General features: G+C 32.8%; 1 protein-coding gene across 1 annotated transcript in view; it reads left to right on the forward strand.

Moving 5' to 3' along the window:
• LOC118181428 (cell adhesion molecule Dscam1-like) overlaps positions 1–24,816 on the forward strand; it is a 666,362-nt gene that overhangs the window by 306,174 nt on the left and 335,372 nt on the right. Inside the window, exon 4 of the mRNA XM_085823330.1 lies at positions 12,851–12,997. Coding sequence (XP_085679456.1) covers positions 12,851–12,997 — 147 coding nt within the window. The remainder of the gene's footprint in view (positions 1–12,850; positions 12,998–24,816) is intronic.

Consider the following 24,816-nt stretch of genomic DNA (forward strand, 5'->3'; position numbering starts at 1 on the left):
ACTTTATCAACATGAGCTATACTTCAGTATTAAAATATGACTATATAAGTATTAATTGCCATTAAACAGACTATCAAAATGTAATAAAAACGCTCGCAAACATTATCTCGGAACTGATTCCTTGATTACACTTTTAATTCATATAAATATCCACAAGGAAATAAATAGGTTAAAACACTTCGGTGTGTTTGGAAGACTTATTGAAACTGTTATAATAATGATCAAGATAAGTGTGGAAATTCAAATAACAGTTGTTGAGATTAAAATATTATAAATGTAAAAGAAATTTAAGCAACATAACTAATAAAACTGCAGACAAGCACAACCTTCCAAGTACGTCATTATTCCAAAATTCCCCAAAATTCTTAAGACATGCTAAAATTCAACGAAGGATCCAGGAGTTTGGTTGCAGATAAAGATGAAAGTCTTAAGAGCTTGTAATGTATAAGATTAAAGCTAAGTAGGTGGTTCAGAGTAGTCCAGATAATATTGAGGTTAATTATGATGATAAAAGAAATAATTTGTTAACAACTAAATTCTGAGATAATTGTGGTTATGAGAAGAGTACCTGATTCCACTGGAGGTTCAACTTAAAATTAGCCGAAATATCAAAGACTTTTCATAATTACCGAAACTTAAGCCACAGGTACTTAGTAAACTTTCTCGTCTAGAAGAGGAATTGAGAGATCTCTTCTTTAGCATCACATCTCCAGTAGGGCAATTAAAATGCTGGAGATGTCAAGCTGAATCAGAGTAGAAGAATGACAACAGAGATGATAATGTACATGATAACGCCTAGTTGAAGTCGGGCAAAGTGATGGAAAGAGAAACAGCAAATTAATAATATCTAAGAAACTTACTTGTTGTATATCCCAAACTTTAAATTTTATTATTATGAATTTTTTCATTGCAAAAGGTGAATTCTATTTTTCTGGAGTTTTACTTAACATAACCCTAGGAGAATTTAATCTACTTCCGTAAACGTGAAAGCACTTACATATTGAGATATTTCATTTATTAATTAGCAGATTTTAGAAGCATGTGTAAATAAATCTGCTTGCGAAAGTATAATTACTAAAGGTAACATTTTGCCTGCATACTGATGCTCCTTTGGAATGTACCCGTAGATTTTTAATTTTTCTGAGGTCTCATATGTAAAACATTCAGAACGTATAATTTTTAAAATAGTATTAATGAATAAGAGCATGTGCAAAAGCTGTGTTTGTGAGGTTTTAATGTAGAAAGAAAACAGTAGAAAGAACGCAGGTGCAATAAATTTGGTGCAGCCAGATGAACAAGAAAGTTTTATCAAATCCTTTTATTAAAAATCACTAAATACTGAACAAATATAAAGATGAGAAAAGAATGAATCAGCAATAAGGTATCTGTAATATTTTGGTATTTTAAAGAATAGCAACGAATGTAATATATAATCAACAGTTATGTTTATTTAAACAAAGCACGAGTTGGAATAAAGATTAATACTTATTCGTTTAATTGGACAGTCAAGAGTCGAGCAACATATGTTGTACTGGTCTATTAGAGAGTGTTAGCTTAATTTTTAAAGGAAAATTGAATGAAATGTTATTGTGAAAACCAGCGCAGTTAGTTTTGTAATACAGAAGTATTTCAAGTATTTTTCTCCCATTCAGCGCATTGCAGGATTTAAGAAATAGAATTCTGATATGCCACAACTTCACTACTTGAAAGAATCTCACATTCTGGTCCTGTTGTTATCAAATATTAAGTTGGTTTTACGACGTCAGTGTTTCCAGATAAATTCCACTCTCCGTCTAAATTATAATGAAAATTAAAATGGCATTATGCCAAAGTTTCCAAGAATACCAGGAGAGGTGAAACAAATATGTATATTCTGATGAATATTACTTCCAAATTAAAAGGTAATATTTTTTTCTTTTTACATTTCAAGCAACTCTATCTTACAGATAATTTCGGATAACGTTCCTTTAGTGTGTGTATGTATATATATGTGATAAAAACAAGCTTAGAAGTAATTACGAGAAGGAATTTTGTTGTCTTAGAATGCAGAAACGACGATTCACAATGAATAGGAAATTTGGCAGTCAAGGTATACTTAGTTCAACTTTTATTGCAGTAAACATGATGTGGCCACAATCCAGTTGGCACATTAATTGTGCCTCTTCCAAAAGGCTTACATTTTTGATAACTTTGTAGCAAGAAAGAAGCAGCAGACAGACAGAACTAGGCCGAAGCGTGGAAAGAAAGTGTGTGATGTTCAGGATGAAATCTCAAGTCAAACTGAGTTAGTTTCGGTTCTCAAAGCATTCTGATTGAATGGTTAATATTGTTGTAAAATTATTATTGGCTGTTAAGAGTTTTATGATTATTTAAACAAGTTCCTTTTATATCATCAGAACTATGTAAGAGTCATATGACATAGATTTTTCTCGAAATGGCGCAGTGGAAATAGAGGTTACTATAATAGAATACAGAATAGAATTAATTTAATCTTTTACATATTCTTTACTGGATAACGTTCCGTTAGTGTATATATATATATACTACATATAAAATATGAAGGAACATTATTAACAAATTACAAACTAACTTAATAGGTAATTCTTGAATTTAATTTAAATACATTGTAAGGATTATGTTAATTTTCTTAACAGTTAAATTTTGAGTTAAAGTTCCTTTCCTGTCGAGTCTTAACTTCCGGCCTGAACGTATAGAATCACTCTGAATACATAATGAGGAAGAGCGACATTTAACCACAAAGTTCTACTGGCTGAGTTAGAGAGAATCAGAGTTTCTGATTTGCGCGCGTCTGCCTTTTTAGCTACTCTCTCGCAGCTTAAGCTGTTACTACGCTCTTCCGTACTCAGGTCCTTGAAAGCTTCGCAGTCAGTTGGCGTTAAGGGGCCAATTCGACTAGAATCTTCATAGCTTCGGCTATATCTCTTTAGTTTAGATTAGTTTTTTTCTTAGCCTCTTACGTTTAAGCCCAAATGTCGGCTTTTATTGTATACGCCAAGACGGAGTTGTGTTAAATCTTATTTGAATAAGAAAGGTCCCTTCCATCTTGTTGTTTCTTGTCACGCGAACTTAAGTGATTATTCGCTTAGCAGTTCTTAAGATTCTTCACGTTCAACAGCAACTTAGCATTTACAAAGTGAGGAACTCTGCAACATCCCATTCAACGAATCCATCCAGTGACACTAGCATCATTAATTTATCTGCAATTCTGTGAGATTTTATTCAATCACTATTTAAAACTGAAACAAAGGAACCGAGCTTATAAATTCTCCAGCTGCTTTATACGAAATAACTTTCCATGCTCTCTCCTGACTGAGTGACCCACGTCTCTTTCGCTTAGTCATATCTTAAATAATTTAAAGTGAGATTAGTGTATACATTGTGGAGCGCTTGTTGCATCGCTAGTTAATGTATGAGTCAAGATGATATGTCTTAAAGAATTAGTCTTTAAAGTGTTATTTTAAATATAAAGCTAATTATGCTTTCCAGCGTTCCCGTCATCTAACATGTAACCGGCATGTCTGTCACTTCTACAAGCACTCTGACCATGACTATAGAATTAATTGGTTTGATCATGTGCAAAACTGCTTCAATTTGCAGAGCTGGCAGGATAGCATTGAAAGCCTCAGTGCCTTTCCACATGTGTCTGTACGTATGACCCAAAAGTAATTTCATTTTCGAAAGTTAAACAAGTAAACTAAAAAGTGACATTAACGCAGCGAAATGTGTTAGAGGGGAAAGGAATCGCGCTTTTCTTTAGACATCTCTCATATTAGCTTCAGTCATGATCAAATTTAATATGTCTTTTTATTGTCGTTGACACATATTTTCATAAGCCAGCACAAAATAAATTGACGTATATTCGTTCCCGTTCTAGAATGTTTTATATTTTTGAAGCCATCCGCAGCAGCACGTTAGCACAAACGAAGTGGAGAAACAATGAAAAGCAAGGAAGCGTATGATAATGCTTTGATGAATGTTGAGCTCAAAGTGAAAACTTTATGAACGAACACATTCTAATCTTAATTTTGTGCTCCAAAATGAACGTTTATTTATATATACTTAAGAAAATCGTTTAGTTTCTAATATTATTGAGTGATCTCTTTGATTGCATAATCAAACAGACAAATTTCATAAATAGAATATCAATTTTTGCATTTTGGAGAAAAAGTATCAAAAATAAACTTTACCAGTAACTAACAATTTAAGGATTATGAACAATTTATTTATAGATAGATAAGTAAATATATTTGTTTGTAGTAAAGTACAAGGTGATCGAGAATGAAACAGCCAAATATTGAGAAGAGATTACATGAACTAAGGTAACCAAATTGTCCCCTATGAATCTATGACGGAAGATATGCTTCACGATTTACAAGACGAGAAATACCAGTACATGTGGTTGCAAAATTTTAACATTGAACGTGTTGAGTCATGAATTTTATCACAGCAGGAAACATGAAAAATGAACCATGCCCTTGCCATCATTCGAACTTTTGATCTCCCGACTGTTAGCGGAATGTGCTTCCAATAAAGGAAGAAATACTTTACAAGTAGAATATAAAGAATATATGTTAGGAAACATACCTATAGACGTATCTGTAATGATAAAATAGGAATAGCGTGGCACTATGGACTAGTATAAAAATACAACATATTTATTGGAAAAGCCCAGCTATATATTGCAAATAATGTATTGTTGTAAAGTCGTCAGTCCATTTCTGAAGTTACTCAGGAACAGAAACATCATGAATATAGAAACTATTAAGTATCGAATATAGGAATAAAAAAACTGATAGTTAGAGTGTGGTCTATTGTATAGGTATTACGCTTGCATCAAAATGAAGGTCAAACATCAAAAACGTCATGTCGGCGGCATTGGACACCTATCAACTGATACTGTCGCAGCATCTTCTACCTTTTACTACTAAACTATCTTATACAGCAGCCCTTTCGACAATACGCTTTTATATCATTCACACTATTATAGCCTGTATCCTTCTATTGTATCATATACTATTTACATTTCAAAACCTTGCCTATCATATTTGACGGAATTCGAAGCCTTGAATGCGTTCCTGTATTTGTTTGTCTAGTTCAAAGAATTAACTTCCATGTCAATAATACTGCTATTCAGCATCTTGTAAAATGAAAATCGAACTTTCTCTCTTTTATATATTCATCGAACCTATTTTACTTACTTTAGTCCATACATGACTCCACAGAGTTTAACTCTTCTGTAGTTCAAAATTATTCAGTACGTGCATTTATCACTTATAATTTCTTCTATTCTAAAACTGTTGTGAAATTTTGCATTTGTAGTTAAAGTACCTTTATTGAGTGTAGTCACACGAATATTAAATTGTAAAATTGTAAATTGGAATTGAATATTAAATTGTAAAATTGTAATTCCATGAAAATTAAAGACATTTAAAGTTATTACAAAGATTAGATTTGAAAGATAATATATAAACACTGCATTGTTTGTAACTCTTCCAAGACGCTTCTAAATTATATATGGTAATCATTACGAAAGACTGTCTACTCGGTCTCATTAGAGGGAGTATTGATTGGGTCTTACATTAGGTACATTATTCAGTAAATTTTCGGAATGCATTGAAGGACTGCATCATTTAATTTCTTTGATTCTTAATTTCGTAATGGTTATTTTCAATGAAAATTATTCAACAATTTCAGAAGTTCTGTTTTAATACCTTTCTTTATAGACCATGGAAAATCACATAGCAATGCATGGTTCGAAAGTCTTTCCTGGGTGGTAGTGACAACACAAAACACAAGAAAGGGAGAGCATGAACAGTGTGAGGAAATATGTTTATCATGCTTAGTGGGAAGAAATCAAGAAATAAGAACAAAAATAGACAACGATCTTCAACAAAGAATGTGCTCTAAATTACGATCTGAGACCGTGACACAGACCTCACATCTCCAGCACATGGAAGATCTGATGTTCTGGAAAAAACTCGGCAAGTCCCGGACGTCTCCAGCAGCTGCCACGATGCATGTAATAAGTTCTTCGGCACTTCTAATAGTTATTCGCACTTCTATTTTGACTATCGCCAGAGGAAGCAGTCAGTGCAATTGAGGTCTGGTGATCTTGATCTTGCTGGCCAATGCACCGACCAGCCATTCTGATCTCATGTTGAAGATACGTTTCGATAGAAATGTCGAACACTTTATTTGATTATGATCGTCTGTTTTTATTCTTATTTTTTGGTTCCGCTACACCAAGTATAATAAACATATATTCTCACCTTGTTCGTATCCTTCCTTTCTTGTGCTTTTTGTCGTAACTACTGCGCCAGGAAAGCGTTTCCGAGAATACATTTCTACGTGTTTTTTCATCGTCTAGGTATAATTTATCTGGCCAGAAAGTTTATAATCAATTTGCAGGAACACCATGTATATTAAGTTCATCATCCGTTTTCTATGCATTAGTAAGCGCACTTTACGAAATTATAGACTGTATTTTTAAAAGTAGTTTTCAATGATATATTTTCGTCTTTTTTTATGCAATAGTATTTTTTTTTCTTTTATCTTTTTCATACATCTTAATTTCCGTAATTAAGCACTTTGTCATAGGCGCTATCAAGTTATTTACGAAAACTCAATCGGTACTAGTGATTTGTTTAATGTATTTATGCAGTTCATCTTTTCAGGGTTGGGGTTTCATGGAGTGGATTTCACTCCATAAACATTATTCTTGTATCAGATTGCTCCGCTTCGCTATTTGAAAGCTGGAAGTTTTCTTTCCATTCAAGCAAACTAATCCTTTTTTATTTGAATTTAATTCTATTTAAAAGTGATCTAAGCTTTTTATTTTAACTGTCTATTTATTCAAAATTTATTAAGCACTTTATAAGAGTTTTATTTGTTTGATTATGTTTAAGAGTCATTAGGTTTTTTCTATGCTGGAAACGTGAGAAGAAGCAATACAAAGTAATAAAATAGCCTATTATTTCGGGCGCCACTGTAGGGCCATTAGGGGTTTGGATGCTGGAGGCGCGAGAAATGAGCAATGCCTTAGCGAGGTTTCGAACCTGGACCTCTCGAATACGCGTCGAGTGTGCTACCGTTACGCCACGAAGGTATGCGGGAAGGAGGAAGAACTTATACCTTTACTGTTGGGACCGATGTGGATTTCCATCTCCGCTTTCGAATGTTACACTATAAATAGAGGTTGGCACTAAACAAACTGCTTCATTAGACACGTTTTGTTGCTCCATTGAAGTTTCTCATCCATTTTTTTTAAATTTCAATATAAGACTTCTGAAGAATCTTCTGAATTATTAATAATAATAATAATTGGAAATTCGTATTAACTAGCTGGTTTAGTAAATGCTAATGCAGCTTGCACTTCTTTCAGTACTTCAGAGTGCTCTATCACAATCACATTCAAATTAAGATCGCAATTGTCGCTTGATTTCTGAATCAGTGTACCCAAATCAAAGACACCGATGGGAAAAAAACAGTGTCTCATCTTTCGAAACTAGTATTATTTACACAAGGCAACAGATTGGGGTTCCAAATATTTCGAATTCTTTCTGAGGACGTTCAGTCATTAATCTCTCATTGCATTTTAGCATGTAGAAAATATTAAAGAATCTGATAATTTCCGCACCACATAAAGGACGATTATGGGGAGGCAGGTGAGCCAGTTTAAGATATGCAAATGTTGCGAATTTATATCAACCTCCACATTTTTAGATGGGACACTACTACAGAGTTTATTTGGCTGGGGGAACACGAAACGTAGAAGAAATTAATCAATTTCAGACCGGAAATAAAAAAAATCTTCCATTTGTTAGATAGATTTTCTAATCACTTAGAGAACAAGAGAGTTATGCTAAAGATTAGGATAATAACTTACAACATAAAAATTGCGACAAAATATATTTTTCGCAATCTTTGAAAGAGTTAACTAATTTTTGGAAATGATAACTTACTTTTTTTGGCACAGTGATTCCCAATTACTTGTTCCCAATTACTTGTATAAGAGAATCTATTCTGCTTTTGGACATTTTTAGATAGGTTTTAATTCGTTTGTTATGCAGTATTCAACAGCCTCACAAATTCGTGAATAGATGAAAGGTTATCCATTAGTTTGAAGTAGGAAAAGTTAGAGTTCTGTATCTTCATCAATAATATTTTATACTTACAGTAATATCTTTAAAGTCTGAAAATCGCAGTACATCAACTATATTCCTTTGTTTCCTTTTACGCTGCATTATACGTCATACGGATATTCCATTTCATAAGTTATTTATTGCTGTTTTTCAGCACTTCTATATTTATTCAATGTTAATAATCATACATTAAGATCCACATAGTAGCTTTTTTTTTTTTTTTTTTTTTTTTTTTTTTTGCTACTATGTGAAACTTACCAAAACATACTATAACGATGACACAACCTATCTCAGTTCTGTGGCAGCATACGCTATTTATCCTCTGCATTTTCTCTTTCTTTCTCTCTCTCTCCCATCCAGTGTTCCTAACGTTCTCACGATTTGCACACATGCAATATTTTTTTTATGACTGTAAGTACCACATACAGTACCTTTAAGTCTGAAATCCCAATAGTACTTACTTTCTATGTTATTTATCATGTACGGTGATTCAAAGTTATTCAGCTATCTGTGGTTTTTAATTATTGTATTTACATTTATTCACAATTTAATTCAAAAGGTAATTTTATTTTTAAAATAAAACTTATAAATTACCATTACTTGTAAGCTACATTTTATTAAATCAGCATATAAAAACGACCCAAAATTATAGTTTTGTTTACTTAATTATGATAAAGCACTCGAAGGTGATCTGTACTTTGCTTTTCTATGCTTATGTTAGGTTCGTCTTATTGAAATGTAAAGGTTTCAGCAGATGATCTTCTAAATTAAGTTTCCACTATGCAAACAACTAATTTTTTCAGGCACCTAATTTTTTTAATCAACTATCAGACAAATATTTTTTTTTAAATTATGAAAATGTCATAAATGGGAACGAATTTTCGCCATTACATATTTTACAAGCCTCTGTGAATATTCAAAACAAATACATATAATAGATAATTTTGCAATTTCGAATCACTATATAAAGTGGATATCTTTGTTTTCAATGCAATGGAATTATAATGCATAATATACTGTAGCTGTTCTGAAATGGTTTTCTAGAGCTATTAGGCATTTATTTGGAAAAAGGAACATAAAAAATAAGCTACGTCTTCGGCAGGATTTAAACTCGATATCTTCTGAGTGCTGTCAGGATGGGCTACGAATTACAACATAAAAACAAGGAGCGGAGAATGCCTTCCCTACTGAAAGGGATAGATGAGAGAAAAGAAACTTAGTCGCCATATCCAAATGGATACGAATTATCGTTTACCATGTTTTGATTGGGTGTCACTGTAGGGCTATTATATTTGTAGGGATATATACTGTAATACTACTTGCATGAAATGCAATAATTATTCGCTATATTTATTACTCTGAATCAATTGCTGTTCCCTCGCCGAGACTCCAGATATAAGGTAGCCGAACTTACACAATGAAGGCACTGAGTGGGGAAGTCTCAAATTCCGCATAATGTTGAAACTGATTGCATTAAGTTCTAATGAACAGACATACAAAACTAGAAAAAGAAATTTAAGTCAAGCTTTTTAATAATTCAGAAGTCAAACAACAAAAATCAGCGTTAATTTACAAAATTTTCACAGGACTAGTTTCGATGGTTTTACCGAACCATCATCTTCAGCTGCAAAACCGCAAATGAACAAGATAGGAAATAATGTTTAGATAAGATAAGAAAGCCTGGACAAGAATAAGCAAGTGGCGCCATCTGTTGGCGAAACCAGAACTAAAACATAATTTCTCTAAAAGCCGAAGGCAAATTTGGATTGGAATTAGGATCGTTAACTAGAACAGAAAGATTTTTATGAATGTGAAATGCCTCTAGAAAATCCAGTTCTCCAATGGAAGATGTTTTTTGAATAATTTTGGCAGCAGAAAAATTGAAAGTGTGATTTTCGGATCAACAATGTTGAGCAACAGAAGACTTCTGTGTTTCCTTTTTTCTAACATATGCCTCATGTTCTTTGACGCGAAATTTTAAGGCTCTCTTAGTTTGGCCAATGTAAATTAAACCGCACTGGCAAGGAATCCTATAAATACCCCAGGAATTCATATCCGGAATGGGGTCCTTGAGTATAGAAGTTGGAATTTTATTGATGGGAGAGTAAACAACCCGAAAGTTAAATTTCTGCAAAATATGTGCAACTTTATAGCTAATTGATGGAAAGAAGGGAATGACAACAGAATTTTTATAATCTCCTAAAATAAGAGTGTGGCTTTTAGTGTGTTGAGATGAGAATTTTTTAACTGCTTGATTAATAATGTTGGGTGAAAAGCCCCTGTCAATAGCTATTGCTTTTAAATAATTTAGTTCTTCATCAAGGGCTAGTTTTGAGGAGCAAACTTGAAGAGCACGGAAAACATAGGAATAAAATGAAGCTAACTTTTGTTTAGTCGGATGACATGATTTAAAGTGTGGTGGAAGGCAAACCGATGAAGGTTTACGGTAAACTGTAGTACTGAAGTTGGATGTGTTACGTGTGACCAGAATGTCGAGAAACGGAAGAGAATTGCAAGTCTCAAGTTCAAAAGTGAACTGAATAGCAGGATCAATAGAATTCATTGTTGAAAGAACTCTATTTAAATCATCTTTATTACCTTCAAACAGGGTAAAAGTATCGTCTACGTAGCGGAACCATGCCGGGAAGTTTAAAGTTTCAAACAATTTTGATTCATAATAATGCATGTAGATATCAGCCAGGATGGGACTGAGGGGGCTTCCCATGGCTAATCCCTCAGTTTGCTTGTAATATTTATTTTGGAAAACCAAATGTGTTTGTTTCAAACAGAGTTGAGTGAGAGAAATTAGCTCATCGATTTCGATGCAAGAGAAATGAAATTCGCGAAGTCTGGTTTCTAGACATCTTAATGCACCCTCCACTGGGACATTGGTGAATAATGATTTTACATCAAAAGAAACCATGAGTAAATTACGAGGAGAAATGTTTTTAACCTTTTTTACAAACTCTATTGAATTTTTTATGGTGTAAATGTTATTGTCTAATAGAGTGGAAAATCTAGAAACTAAATATTTAGCTAATGGATACGAGGCAGTACCTAAATTTGATACAATAGGGCGGAAAGGAATACCACTTTTATGAATTTTGGGAAGAGCATATAATCTGGCACAATTCGCAACAGATGGGATAAGCGAATGTTTTAAGTTGCTTGAAATGATTTGCGAAGATTTGATCGCAGTTTTTATTTTGGATAAGTCCGAAGGTGAAGGATCTTTAGGGATCGGATTATATGGTCCTTCGTTTAAGAGTTTAGTGACACCATCGATGTAAGTGTTCTTATCCATGACGACTATCTGGCCACCTTTGTCGGCCTTTGAAATGACAATATCCGGGTTAGAATGAATCTCGCGCATTGTAGCTCTTTCTCTCGCAGTTAGATTTGGTTTCAAAGGTTTATTATTGAATTTCACATTATGAGCGATAAGATGCCTAATCATTTCTTTCTGTGAATCTGAAACTTTACTGAACTTGAAAGCTTTTTCGATAGGAGCCAAAATCTTTGGAATCGGGGGTTTACAGGTTTGTGAGAAGTTAAAATTATATTTTAGAATTCTCTCTTGTTCTTCTGAAAGACTAACATTAGAAATATTAACTATTGGCTTGATGTTTACAATGGGAAGATTTTTTGAACTACTTGAACTGGAAGACTGTAAAAGAAGTTTTTCGAATTTAACTGCAAGGGTGTTTTTATGACGGTTAACTGCATTCTCCGTTCTAGACCAAGACCTTTGTTCAAGGGCAGTGAATTTTGGATATGTTTTAGCGAGTTCCAGATGAAGCTTATAGAGTTCACGTTCAATTTTGGACAATTGTTGACGTGTATCCCTTATCACGGACCGAAGTAAGGCAAGTTTGCAATTTAACAGAATTCTTGAAACGCGACTCGAAGGTTTTTGATTAGATTTGATTTGAATAAAATTGGGGATCAATTTTTTACATTTACATTTAAGTAAAAAGTCAAGATGATTCAGGAATTTTTGCCGTTTCAGGCGTAATTTAGTGCTTAGTCAAGCTTTTTAAGTCAACATGAGAAAAGGACTCGAAATTCTTATCTTGGTTTATCTTAATTTGTCTTGAATTTTCACTCCCTATTTTCATTAAGAACGAAAATCAATGGACACAGAAGGCGCATCACGTACTCATGTTATAGAAATAATAGTGTCCTAGTATTTAAATATTTGTATAAAATTTAAAGCGGTATTAAGTCCGGTATTCGTTTAGTAGTATAACATTGTAACTTACGAAAAGAAAACTTTGCAAAAAATTTTCCCAAAAGTTTTATGGAGTATAATAATATTACTAACAATCTTTCCAAAATTTCCGTCAAGCTTAATTTTGTAAATATACCAACAACTTCTTTGAAAATGTACCTTACTGTAGGATTTGAAGACTAAGCAAAATCTTGCAAAAGTGTAGTTAATGTTCATATAGACATGCAGGGTGAGGTTACAAGCTCTTAGAAAGTGGCTTTAGAAATCTAGGTAAATAAAAAGTAATTCATGGAGGTTGCTAATTATTGTAGAAGAAGTTATATGTAAAGATGAGTTCATGTCAATAAGGTAATATTTTTAACTATTGGAGTAGAATGTTCAAGAGTGTATAAAGTATGACATACGTTTGTTAATTATTTCAGATTCACTTATGTTCTAAAAATAATATTTTTTACAGGCAAATATGCTGTCTTCCCAACTGGCGAATTTCACATTCGTAATGTGGACGAAAGTGATACCAGTCGAAAATATAAGTGCCAGGTGCATAATAAACTGAGACGAGAAACTAAAGAAAGTGAACAGTGGGCAAGGATCATCATGACAGGTATTCTAAATTGGTTACATTGGGCATAGCATATTTCGTAAATCAAGTTATCTAACATATTTATGCAGTATATATTACATTCATTGTTCATATAGCATCAGAATTTCTTGATGTACTATAATTCCATTGAAAAAAAATAAAATTAACAATGAGAATAATAAGAATAATATTTATTCGGAATTTCTATAACATTATTTACCACGTAATTCAAGACAAAAGTTGGAATAATTGCGACACGATGGAATATCCATTGATAAATACCAAAAGTTTGTTCTGTTCTTTTACCACATTTAAGTACTTAATTTTCTTTCCTGTGGATGGACCTAATGTTAAATCTTTTTTATGAATTATTAATTAAAAATTATTTGGTAGCTATCAAAATCGCAATAACAACCTTGTATTTAGCGTACATATGCTACAACAATCGATTTCGAGGCTAGCTAAAGGTCCCTCCTCATCAGGAGAACGAAATTACTAGAAAGGGGAAAAAAGAAGAAAAATAAAGCATTGACAAAGGAGTCTCAGAAACACGTGGTAGTTATCAGCAAAGCACGTGGTCGTAACAGGATTTTGAATCAGAGTTACACTGGCCGCCTACTTTTACTGGGCCAGTCTATCTGATCAAACATATAACACATAGACTAAAACGCAAAAAAATCAGCGAAGCCAAAAAATAGGGAGCGAGGGGCAACTGCACCTTCACGCACTAAGTCTGAACCTATTTTGGTAGCCATTACATGAAAAGCTTACAGTTCATAGCATAAATCCGCTCTGTGTCGGATTTTCTAGAAAAAGAAACAAATATGAGAATGTGAATTATAAGGTCTTATGAATGAATCAGTGGGGAAATTATTTGGATGTTACTGAGAAGGAAAGTTCTTGGAAATTAAAAATTATTATATACTTAGAGGTCATTTTTTTTTCATTTATTTCAATCATATATTTGGTTTCTATTACACTGACTACAATTTTTACAATGGCAGAAATTTAAAGACAAATGTGGGTTTCGATTAAATCAGTTATCAATTCGAAGAAGACCTAGACCTTGTTCGAAAAATGAGTGTAGACTGTATCTCTGTGTTCTCTTGACTACGGTGACTTGTGTGCATATCTTGAACTTGACGAAAAAATTTTTAAGAGGTAAATGCCCACTGCCCAGATTGGAGCCTTATGAAACTATTGAGAGAAGCTATCCCAGAAATCTCTGGACCCATGTTTTCACCGATGGATCCATGGTTAAGCGAGGTACTGGAGCTGGTGCAGGAATGTATTGTAATCATTTTGTATTCTGTATTACTAGTTTTGATGGTGAAGTTGCGGCTATATTTATTGCTATGAATCAATTAAGTGCTCGGAGAAGTTATTTTCCTCGGGCTGTTATTTTGCCCGAAAGCAAAGCCCCTTTGCAGGCTATCTCCAACAATAAATTTTGTATTTAAGAATGTAGGAAGATTCTAAACACTCTGGATGACTCAATTGTCTTGCAGTGAACTCCTGTTTATTGTGGCATCCAGAGAAATGAAGGGGCCGGTTTCCTGGCGAAGAAAGGAACGATTATTCTACAGACCACTAATAACCATATGACTTTTAATTCTGTGAAACTCATAATTAAATTAGAATTTAAAAAGGTGTTTGTCTTCTGCCTATCAAATGGAGCTAAGGGAAAGGCCAAGGTGTGTCAACCCAGTTATTCCAGATTCTCCTCGTTCTGTAGCCATGGCTTTGTTTCATCTTTTGACTGGGGAAGATTGTCTGAATGGCTATCTTTTTAACATTCGATATAAGGCTTCTTCTATCTGTACTCTTTGTAAAACTGGTCAGTCTATGGATATGGAGAATATTGACGAATGCACTGCACTATAACCTTTTAATGCTATTGTTCTTAAATTTTAGGAAACAAGATCAAGGCTAATGACTTATTGACGAAATGTCTGACATCTGTGCAAATAAAAATAAAATATCGATCATACACTTTCTACAAGCATCAGTGTTTAATTGCGTAATTTCTAAAATGTAAAAACATCCTTAAAAGGCATTAATTAATAGCAAGTTTATCTTTGAAGCTGTCAAACGAGAATCACAGTATGGATATAAATCATTCAAATAATGATTTACAAATTTATTGCTAAAACAAAGCACAAAATGAAAATAAAGTAATAAATAAATTAATTTTGAATACCACTTAAATCATTTAAAACTTATTTTTAACAACATTATATATTATGACTAAATAAAAAAAAGATCTTAAATGTCAAGAGATTTTACTTATCTTATATATAACGTGTGCATAGGAAAGGTTCTTTTTTTTTCCTGGTTATGTTTTCTAAAGGGAAAGAATTAGAGTAAGCTTTTTATTGTGCCACTCAAAGGACTGTTTTTTTTTTTTTTTTTTTTTTTTTTTTGTGTGTGTTTTTCAAAAGACATTTCCTAGACGGAGAAAAGTAAAATTTCTTTTTCAGATTTTTTTCCCCAGAAGGATGAATAAAGAGAAAAAACTGTCCTTTATGCTTCATAAGTGATGTATTTTTCCTTTTATTTTACTAGAAACATTTTGATTATTTGACGGTAATGTTTTTGCGCGCATAAAATCACGCATGAAAAATTTCTTTCTCTTTAGAGACTTTGCTTTAGCAAAGTAATTAAAAATAAATGGAATGAGTTAATTAGCTAGTTTGCATTAATTTAGTGTCCGTATTCCAGCACAAATTTCAAAAAATAACAGTTAAATTATTATACTAAGTAAATTACTTTGCATTTAACTTAATGCTTTCGTTTGTTCTGTTGCGTGATCCACGCTAATGAGACAGTTCACTGCACAGTAAAAATTCAAAATCATATTAAAATATTGTGAATTATCTGAGTCAGCTTTTATCATTAAATAAATTGTTAAGTCATCGTTTAGATGAATCAAGATATAATAGCATATATTAATTTAGAAGTTAAATTAAAAAAAAAAAAATCAGCGTTATATTTTCAAATCTTCACAGGGCTAATTTCGATGGTTTTACCGAACCATCATTCTCAGCTGCCAAAGCGAAAATGAACGAGATAAGATAGGATAAGAATGGCTAGACAGGAGTTAAGCTACTCGTGCCATCTATTGATGAAACGAGAACTAAAACAACTTAAAGGCTAAAGGTAAATACGGATTGGAATTAGGGTCATTAACTAGAACAGAAATATTTTTTAATGTGAAATGCCTCTAGAAAATCTAATTCACTAATGGAAGTTTTTTTTTTCTGAATAATTTCGGCTGCAGAAAAATTAAAAGTGTGATTTTCAGACCAAAAATGTTGGGAAACAGACGACCTCTGTGTTTCCATTTTTCGAACATACGCCTCATGTTCCTTAACGCGAAATTTTAAGGCTGTCTTAGTTTAACCAATGTAAATTAAACCACACTGGCAAGAGTTCTCATCCGCTTAGGTTACGGCCGACTGAATAGAACTACTAAACGTTATTAGCTTTTTTCTCCTGATTCCTTCTGATGTTCGGTTTCCAGAGGTGGAATGATTCCACAGTTTATTTTATTGTTCATCTAAATATTTAAGGTAAATATGAATCATATTACTTTATAAACGTTTTCACATTATTCTTGAGTCTGATAATAATACAATGATCTGTCATTACACATAACCTACCTTTTAATTTCTAGTTTAACTGAAAATTTCAAGAAGTATAACAAAAACGTCACATGTTCTGTGAAGTTGTTTTTAGTGCAAGCATTATTAATTTCGAAGCGAATTGTTCAAGAAAGCAACATTCGTTACATTGTGAGGATTTATTTATTTATTTTGAGTTAAAGAAACTTTCCCGTCGCTCTCCATTTCATGCCAGAATGTAAATGAGATAACGCACGTGTATACTGCTATCTAAACGCAGGCTTCGCAAGTTGATATTAGAAGAGTGCTCTGCCTATTTCAGGCTACGTTGTTACTGTGACTTATTAGCGATTTGATTCTGTTTCGTTGAGTGTGTCTAGCTATTAAACTTGTCTAGCCGGTTTCTCTGTGCCAGATCCATTCTGCGCATTTGGTTTATCCTGTGAGCTGCCAAGCTAATCTAAATTATAATTTATTTTAAGCTCCAGATTACTTTTTTGAGTTAAGCTAGGAGTGTTGGCTTATGTACGCTCAAGTAAGGTCAACTGTTAATACATTGTGATCGAATAAAAGGGATATTTACACCCTTCTTCTGACTTTGTCTGCCTACTTGTCAAAGGCAGGAGAAAAATTTCCTACAGTCTTTCTAGAGCTCGCGAGTTTATACGACACTCTATAACATGTTATCTTATGTAGTGCTGTAAGGATCTTAAGTTTTACTAACGTTTATTTTATTTTAAAACTGTATTATCTTTTCTTATTTTTCCACTTCCGGCCAGAATTAGTGTTAACTTGTTTATGCAAATTCTAGCTGCTAACGCCCAAGAGAGGAAGCGAGCCGCCTTGCCACTGCATTTTGTACGAGTTTTTCAATCAGTTGCTGCTTGCCTTTAAGGCCAGAGCTTTAATCCTCTTGATATTTAAAACGTATTGTAGTTTCGGCAGTTTGCTTACTACATACGTAATCGTTTAAAAAAGCCAGTCTTAGGGTTAGGCATTTGTAAACTAATTCAAAGATAGCTCTTATTTAGAATTTTAGTTAGTAGTTTTACATTTTAACGTTCAGACCACAAGTGGTTGGTCTCTGTATCCCGAAGTGCGGGAACACCTGTAAACGTATCGAGAATAAAGGGTAAAGTAAACCCTTCCTGCTTGTGTCGTCCATTCCACACATACTTGAACATAGCTTTAGTAAGCTCCCTGTTCCTATTCAGGACACATCATATTCCCTAAACAAGTCAAAAGACATACAAGTCCTGACAGTGCAAATCTTACAGCTATAGAATACTTTAGCTCACACTGTTTTTTTAATAACTCGCAATGAATACACACTATATTCATTTCTAGAATTTTAAATACTGGGAGTACAGTCGGTGATTTTGATAAAAATCTCGTTAAGCTTTTTACCTACATCTCAGAACAATAAGCTACATTTATAATACCTTAGGAATCTAAATTATGTATGCGGTGTATTTAACAAAAACTTCCCTAAGCCTACAACCTTACAGCTCAGAAAATAAAGCTACTTTTGGAATATCATTGAACATCTGAATTATGTTATTAATCTATTGATAGCATTCATTCTGCCTGTATGGATAATAATTTGATATGAGGCAACAATTAGAATGCACATGCTGTTACTATTCCCAACGCTGAGGTTGTAAATACCTAAACTGCAAAGTCACGGTACCGCAAATTGACCTCTCTTTCACTCATTACTTTATTCTTGAAAGTCGGTTTATTTTTGATCTTCTGATCTATAAGTGTGCTTTAGAACCAACGGCACAATTTAGGGTTTCCATCCAGTGTTCTGCCTTTAAGGTCGCATTATGACGGCACAAGTTAATACATTTTCAGGCAACTAATTACTATCTACCCAACGATATGGTAGTACTAGGCCATGGCCACAATTAACAAGTCAAGCATTGCATTTTACGAAAGAGAGTTTCCTACGAATAACCTACACAAAGGCATTTTTCTTCAAACGTAGCTAGATCCCTTGTGCTTTATCAACCTAATTCAGTAACGCTGTAGACACATTAGGTTATTTTAATTGTGGGAAACGTGAAAATGAGCAATGCCCTCGCCGGGACTCGTACTTGAACCCTCGAATCCGCGCTGAATGTGCTAACCGTTACATCACGAAGGCATGATGGAAAGAGAGAGAAAATAGCTCATATACTCCTCCTTTTAAAGGGCGACTAGGGATCAGGGGACCTATTCGCCAAATACTGGTGGTGAAGAAACATCACCCATCACCTTTTAGTTCGGGCGCCAGTATAAAGTCATCATATTTTTCTAATGGGAGAAACCTGAAAAATGAGGAATGCCCTCTCCGGGATTTTTAATCTGGACCTGTTGAATACACGTCGAATGTACTAACCGTTACAAGACGAAGGTATGCTAGAAGGAGGGGAAAGATAGCTCATAACGTGTATATTTGAGAAAAAAATATACTTCTTCTATTTCATACAGCTTAAATATATTTATTTATTAAATGAATTTTAGTTCTTACTAATATTGGTCAGGTAACAAATACACTCTGGCAAGTGGATAAGGCCTTTGAACACTGGTAGTTCGATATGGACTCAAACCTGACAAACGTGTTGACAGAGTAACTGGTTTCATGGTCTTTCACGCGAGTAACATGACTATAAGAGAGTTTTCTCTTGAAAGTGCAAATTGAAGGTGTCCTTTCCCCTAACAGAATTCTAGAATCCTACAATGTTTTGCCATAGTTAAAAAAAAAAAAAATCAAACATTTCATAAATAATGTTCGCACATATTTCTAAACTAAAATTGTAAAAGAAAACGAAATACTGAAGCATGCGTTACGATTTCGGAAGCAGATGATAGAATTCCTTAAAATTTTTAGAAAGTATCACTGAATCCTCTGAATAAATTTCCTGAATATTTTTTCATTTAAAAAAATAGCATATAATTTCTTTTGCAGCATAGAATAAAAACTAAACGCCAAGAAAGAAGATTATGAATTATATACTTCTGCGTTTTTGAAAGAAAAACAATTACGCAGAATACAAAATACAGCAGTTTGCTCACGGGAAATATGTGCAAATATAGATTTATTTTATTTATTCACATTTTTGCTATATGGGGTTGATCCCTCCTCAGTAACTACTATTTGCATGTCTAATGCAGTTCTTTGTCTTGCTGAAAGACGACTATTCCTAAAGCACACATTGCTGCTTTTCCGATGTGCTCTCGCATACATTACGAAACGCCTTTTCTGTTTGTACGTCTCAAAATTCCTCCTCATCATTAATCTTCAAAGACTTGCCTCGCACATCTCAGGATTCACTTGCATAAATCTTTCCGAAAGAATACAAATGCGTTTGAAGCATTTTCTACTTTTAATTCTTGTTGAAACTGTGTAAAATAAATATTGTTGCAAATTTTACTTGGACTATTTAATGTAATTATGAAGGATGATTCTTGCTGAATAACAATAAAATAAATTGCACAGAAGGAAATAAATTTGAAATTAAATTCAATTACCCAGATATATCTTCGAATACTTTACTGAGAATCGTGGAATGTAAAAGCATTAACAAAACATATTATATTATTTTTTATACATGCTACATTTACAATTTTTCTTTTACCAACGCTTTCCTTAAATGCTGCAATTTTATGCTTTTTAAAACTCTCAGACTGGAGATTCAGACAAAATTTTCGATAGGCTGGGAATAAGTATAATTGTTTTTTTTTTTTTTTTCCCTTGCGCAGTTTTTTTTATTTATATATATAGGGTGTTTAGGAAAATCGGTAAAAAATCGGTTAACAATTTCAGGAGAGATAGAGTACACATAAATGATGGGAAAACACACAGCAATTAAATGGTCGAAACGCTTTCCTGGCACGGCAGTGACGAAAACATACAATCGTTATCAAAGAATTTGTTCGAATTACGTTCGAAACGTAACCTCAACACTGGATCTCTAGGGGTGGTCAGGTACACTTTCTTTCTTTTCGCCATCGACGGAACAGCTGGCCCATTGGGTTAGGTGCTTTTCAGCCTGTTGCATCCCGTCGATTGAATTAAAAATAAATATATGAATAAATATAAATTAGGAGCTTAGTACTGTGTCCTCCGAGGAATGGCCACGAAACGAGGAACATTGAAATAAGGACCAGAACATGGAAAGAATGTGCATGGTGGGGACTGATGAAACTAAGCGGAAAACTTTTCACTATTATGGTACATGTTAGGCTTACAGTTATATTAAGGATGTGCGATAGCACTGGCCAGCTAGATCGTCAGACCTCATTTGCAGTGACACCTTTCTTTGTGGCACGTCAAGACGCTACACGAAACCTTTTTTTGAAGTGCTGAGGAACTTGTTGCACTCGTCGTGGCAGCTGCTGGGGAAGTCCGGGACATGTCCGGTATTTTCGAGAATATCAGATCTTCTATGTTCCGGAGATCTGAGACCTGCATCAGGGTCCCGGGGTTGGAATTTCGAACACCTTCTTTGATAACAATCGTTGTCTATTTTTGTTCCTATTTCTTGATCTCTGCTATGCTAAGCGTAATAATCATGTTATCATACGTAATAAATGTAAAGTCTGGACCAACAATTTTCAACCTTTTGATTAACACGTACTATCTAAACAAAAACTGAAAACCTTTGGTACCACCACTGCAAAGTACTACTACCACCACCACTCTTGAACAGAGCTCAGATCGCATAAATGTACGAGTGTTAGAGAGAGAACTCAGTCAGCATGCTGGGTTTCAATTTTTGAATTTAATAGCTAAAAATGCGTTGCTTCTTTGCGTACCACATTTTTGTCTTGCGTACCACCAGTTGAGGACTCCTGGTCTAAACTGCTCTTAAGGTACATTTTCAAAAATTCAGTAAATGATTTTTTTAATAAAGCTGTGTTTTTAGTATGACGATATTATTTAGAAGGGATAAATATGTTTGTTTATAAAAAGTAATAATGTTTAATTTTCTTTTGAAACAAATTATTTTAAATCATTTCAGTCCAGTAGTCACTATTTTATTAGCCACTAACGCCATTTAATTCACTCATTAGTGACTGAAATAAAGATGTTGTGCGATATCAGATTGGAAGAAAAGCATGACAGACTAAAATTTTAAAGTAATCAGAAAAGTCAATGCCGATTCAAAATTTTTGCCAAACTGAGGGTGTTGTAAAGTTTTTTCGTTATTTAAAATTTTGCATAATAATGAAAGATTCTTAAATAAATTTTATACTTTATAAATACAATATTTAATATTAATAATATATTATTAATAAATTAATTATTTTTCATCATTTGGAAAAAATTGAAAACCATGGTGGTAAATGTTGGATATTTTTATAATTTTTAATAAACGAAATCTTTAAATTATATTTAAGAAGGAATATTTATAGGTTCAAATAATTTACATATCTATACTGCTACTTATTCAATGTCCTATTCAACACACTAAATTGCGTAAAATTTGTAGTAATCAGTTTTACAATATTTATTGTATTAGATGTATAAAATGATTGATACTATTTGCAAAACATAAATATTTTAACACAGATAACAAGGTTCGCAACTTCAAGGATACTAGTCAGAATACTTGAAATTTTTTATGTATTTTTTCTAAACAACATATGATCCGACTTCAAAGAATCAACAACGGATCGAAGTAAAATTTTTCAATTAATTTCAAATAATTTTAGTAATTTTAAATATTAAGCTTATCGTTCCATAAACAATGTCACAAACAGGTATATCTCAAATATGAACATCTTGGTGGTGAGTCTAGAAGATACATAAGGCATGATAAAGTCGCTTCCTATTGGTCACATGTGGTCCTTGTTTGATTTCTTTGTGTCCCTTTTAAAATAACAAAAATATATTGTCATAGTATATTAATAAAAATCGGAATTACCTCATTATCGAGGGGTATACACAATCTTGGGTGCTAAAAGGAACTCTTGAAATCGTCTCTTTACAAAATTATTTCTCAAACGACGGTGAGAAAATGTTAGACCACATTTCTAGAGTTATCCTAATAAAAGATGAAATTTCAATTTGTACATTATGAAGCCTTTGAACGTTTGTTGAATGGTAAATGATGTATTATTGATCAAAAGAGAGCTATTCTATGATACTTCCAACATTTCAATATTTCACAAGGATACGTTTTACGGTGGTAATTAGTTGATTTTCATGACAACAATGTTAATTATAAACTTTAAATACTTTTATCTTTTTGGAAAAGCTCTGAGCAAGATAAAAGCCTGGATACGTTATTAAATGGCTAATTCTCTTCAATGGATAATTTATTAAAATACGATTTTATATTCTTCTTCCCCATTTATTTTACCAAATATGAGTCATCTATCGCATATCATTTCTCAAATCATTAATTACAGATGTATTTATACTAAAAAGTAACAGATAATACAGAATATTCTAAATGGTATTATATCGAGTATTCTGAAATATAGGAACCTAAAGACATATATTAGAAATAGACTGCTTTTGGAAAATTGAATTCAGATATTGCATTTAAAATCGGAATTAAACTTTAATGTAAATTATTAATTTCTCAAATTGAAGAATGTATACATTGAACAAAAAACATTGATATGATTTTCATTGCAATGACATCCAATTTTCCTGTGATTCTGAGTTTAAAATTCATTTTTTTTTAAATTATTTAGCATTCTAAGGTTTCTGAATTTTCAATGTTAGTTTCCAAATTTATAACAGAGTTTGGGCCTTATAATTTACACTATGTTTTGTACTTCACAGATAAATAATTTTCTATTACAATCCTGCCTTATAAATTCACTATTCCTGTCCAGAAACTGTTACGTTTATACCACGTCATTACAGCGGAAGTCACCTGAAAATAAAATCAAACATTGAAAAGGACTTGCTGCCATCACGAGCGTGTGAACAGACTATTAAAAGATTGATCGATGCAATCAATTAACCGCTACTTTCTTTACTTAGCTTCAAAATTTTTAAAACAGTTCCATTGCGCTGTGTTGTTTGGTTTTAAACTTAGGTGATATGACTGAACTAGACGTCGCGTAACATTTTTAAGAAGTTCAAACTTTTATAACTAGTATTAAAAAGAAATTCCATCTTCTTAGTATACTAAATTAAAGGACAGGAGCTAATTACATGCATGCTTCGATTATTGATTCAATATGAAAATATATTACGTACTTATAAATTGTAAAATTAGTTAACAATTTTAAAACATTTTTTTGCTGAATAAGTACACCATAAACATTTTGACATTATGTAATCGCTGCAAAATTAAATCTTGTATCGAATTCATTATATAACTATTTTCTGGGTAACTGTATTTTAATTGAATTATGATGAAAATAAACTGAAAAATTACGCATTAAATACATTTCATTAAATAGAAACAATTAAAATTATTTAAAGATCTAATTTGTAGTATATTAATTACGATAAATTGTCATATAAATATTACATTATTAATATATACAATTTATTTCGTGCTTCTTATTTTATTTATAAACACAAACTAACGCCAAATTACATTTTTAAATTCTTTCCATTATGTATAACTGTGGTGAAAACTTCATGTGAGTAGGAGTCACATGCTGTTACTTAATAAAGTTCGAGAGTCTCATCTAATTTTCCGAAACGACGTACACCCATATTTACAAAAAATTGTAAAGCAGCTTTCAAATGGATAGAAACGTCTGATTCTAAACAATTATTTAGTGACCGCTTAACTGCTTGTGATGAGGAGTCGAAGACCACGCGAAATTTTGTGGTATCTGCTTTCTCTAATTAGAGCTTCATGCGACGGAATTTTTTTTTTTTTAGTTTTTAAATGCTCTGATTTTTTGGCGATACCTTCTTTTAGATGTTCAATCACTGCTTTGTAATCCTCATAAATTCGAATTGTTCTTAATATTCTTTTCGGTAACTCTAATAATTTTTCTGATGCTTCATAATTAACCCATAAACCCCCGCATGCTCGTTCCAAAGCAAGCCGTATATCTGTAGGCCTCAAATTCTATGGATTATCTACATTTTCTAAAGGAAACATCGTCTTCTTAGCTCTGACTATCTAAAAATTTATTAGAAATTCCCAAAGATTCCAATAACCAGGAATTTCTCATCAATGTGAACGTCATATCAACTTCTAAATAATTTTTAACTCATATAAAATCTTATTGTTATCTTTCTTATTA

Source organism: Stegodyphus dumicola, chromosome 9 (genome assembly GCF_044657685.1).
Source record: "Stegodyphus dumicola isolate Sdum_Otavi_A_Nest chromosome 9, ASM4465768v1".
NCBI classification, from domain to species: domain Eukaryota; kingdom Metazoa; phylum Arthropoda; class Arachnida; order Araneae; family Eresidae; genus Stegodyphus; species Stegodyphus dumicola.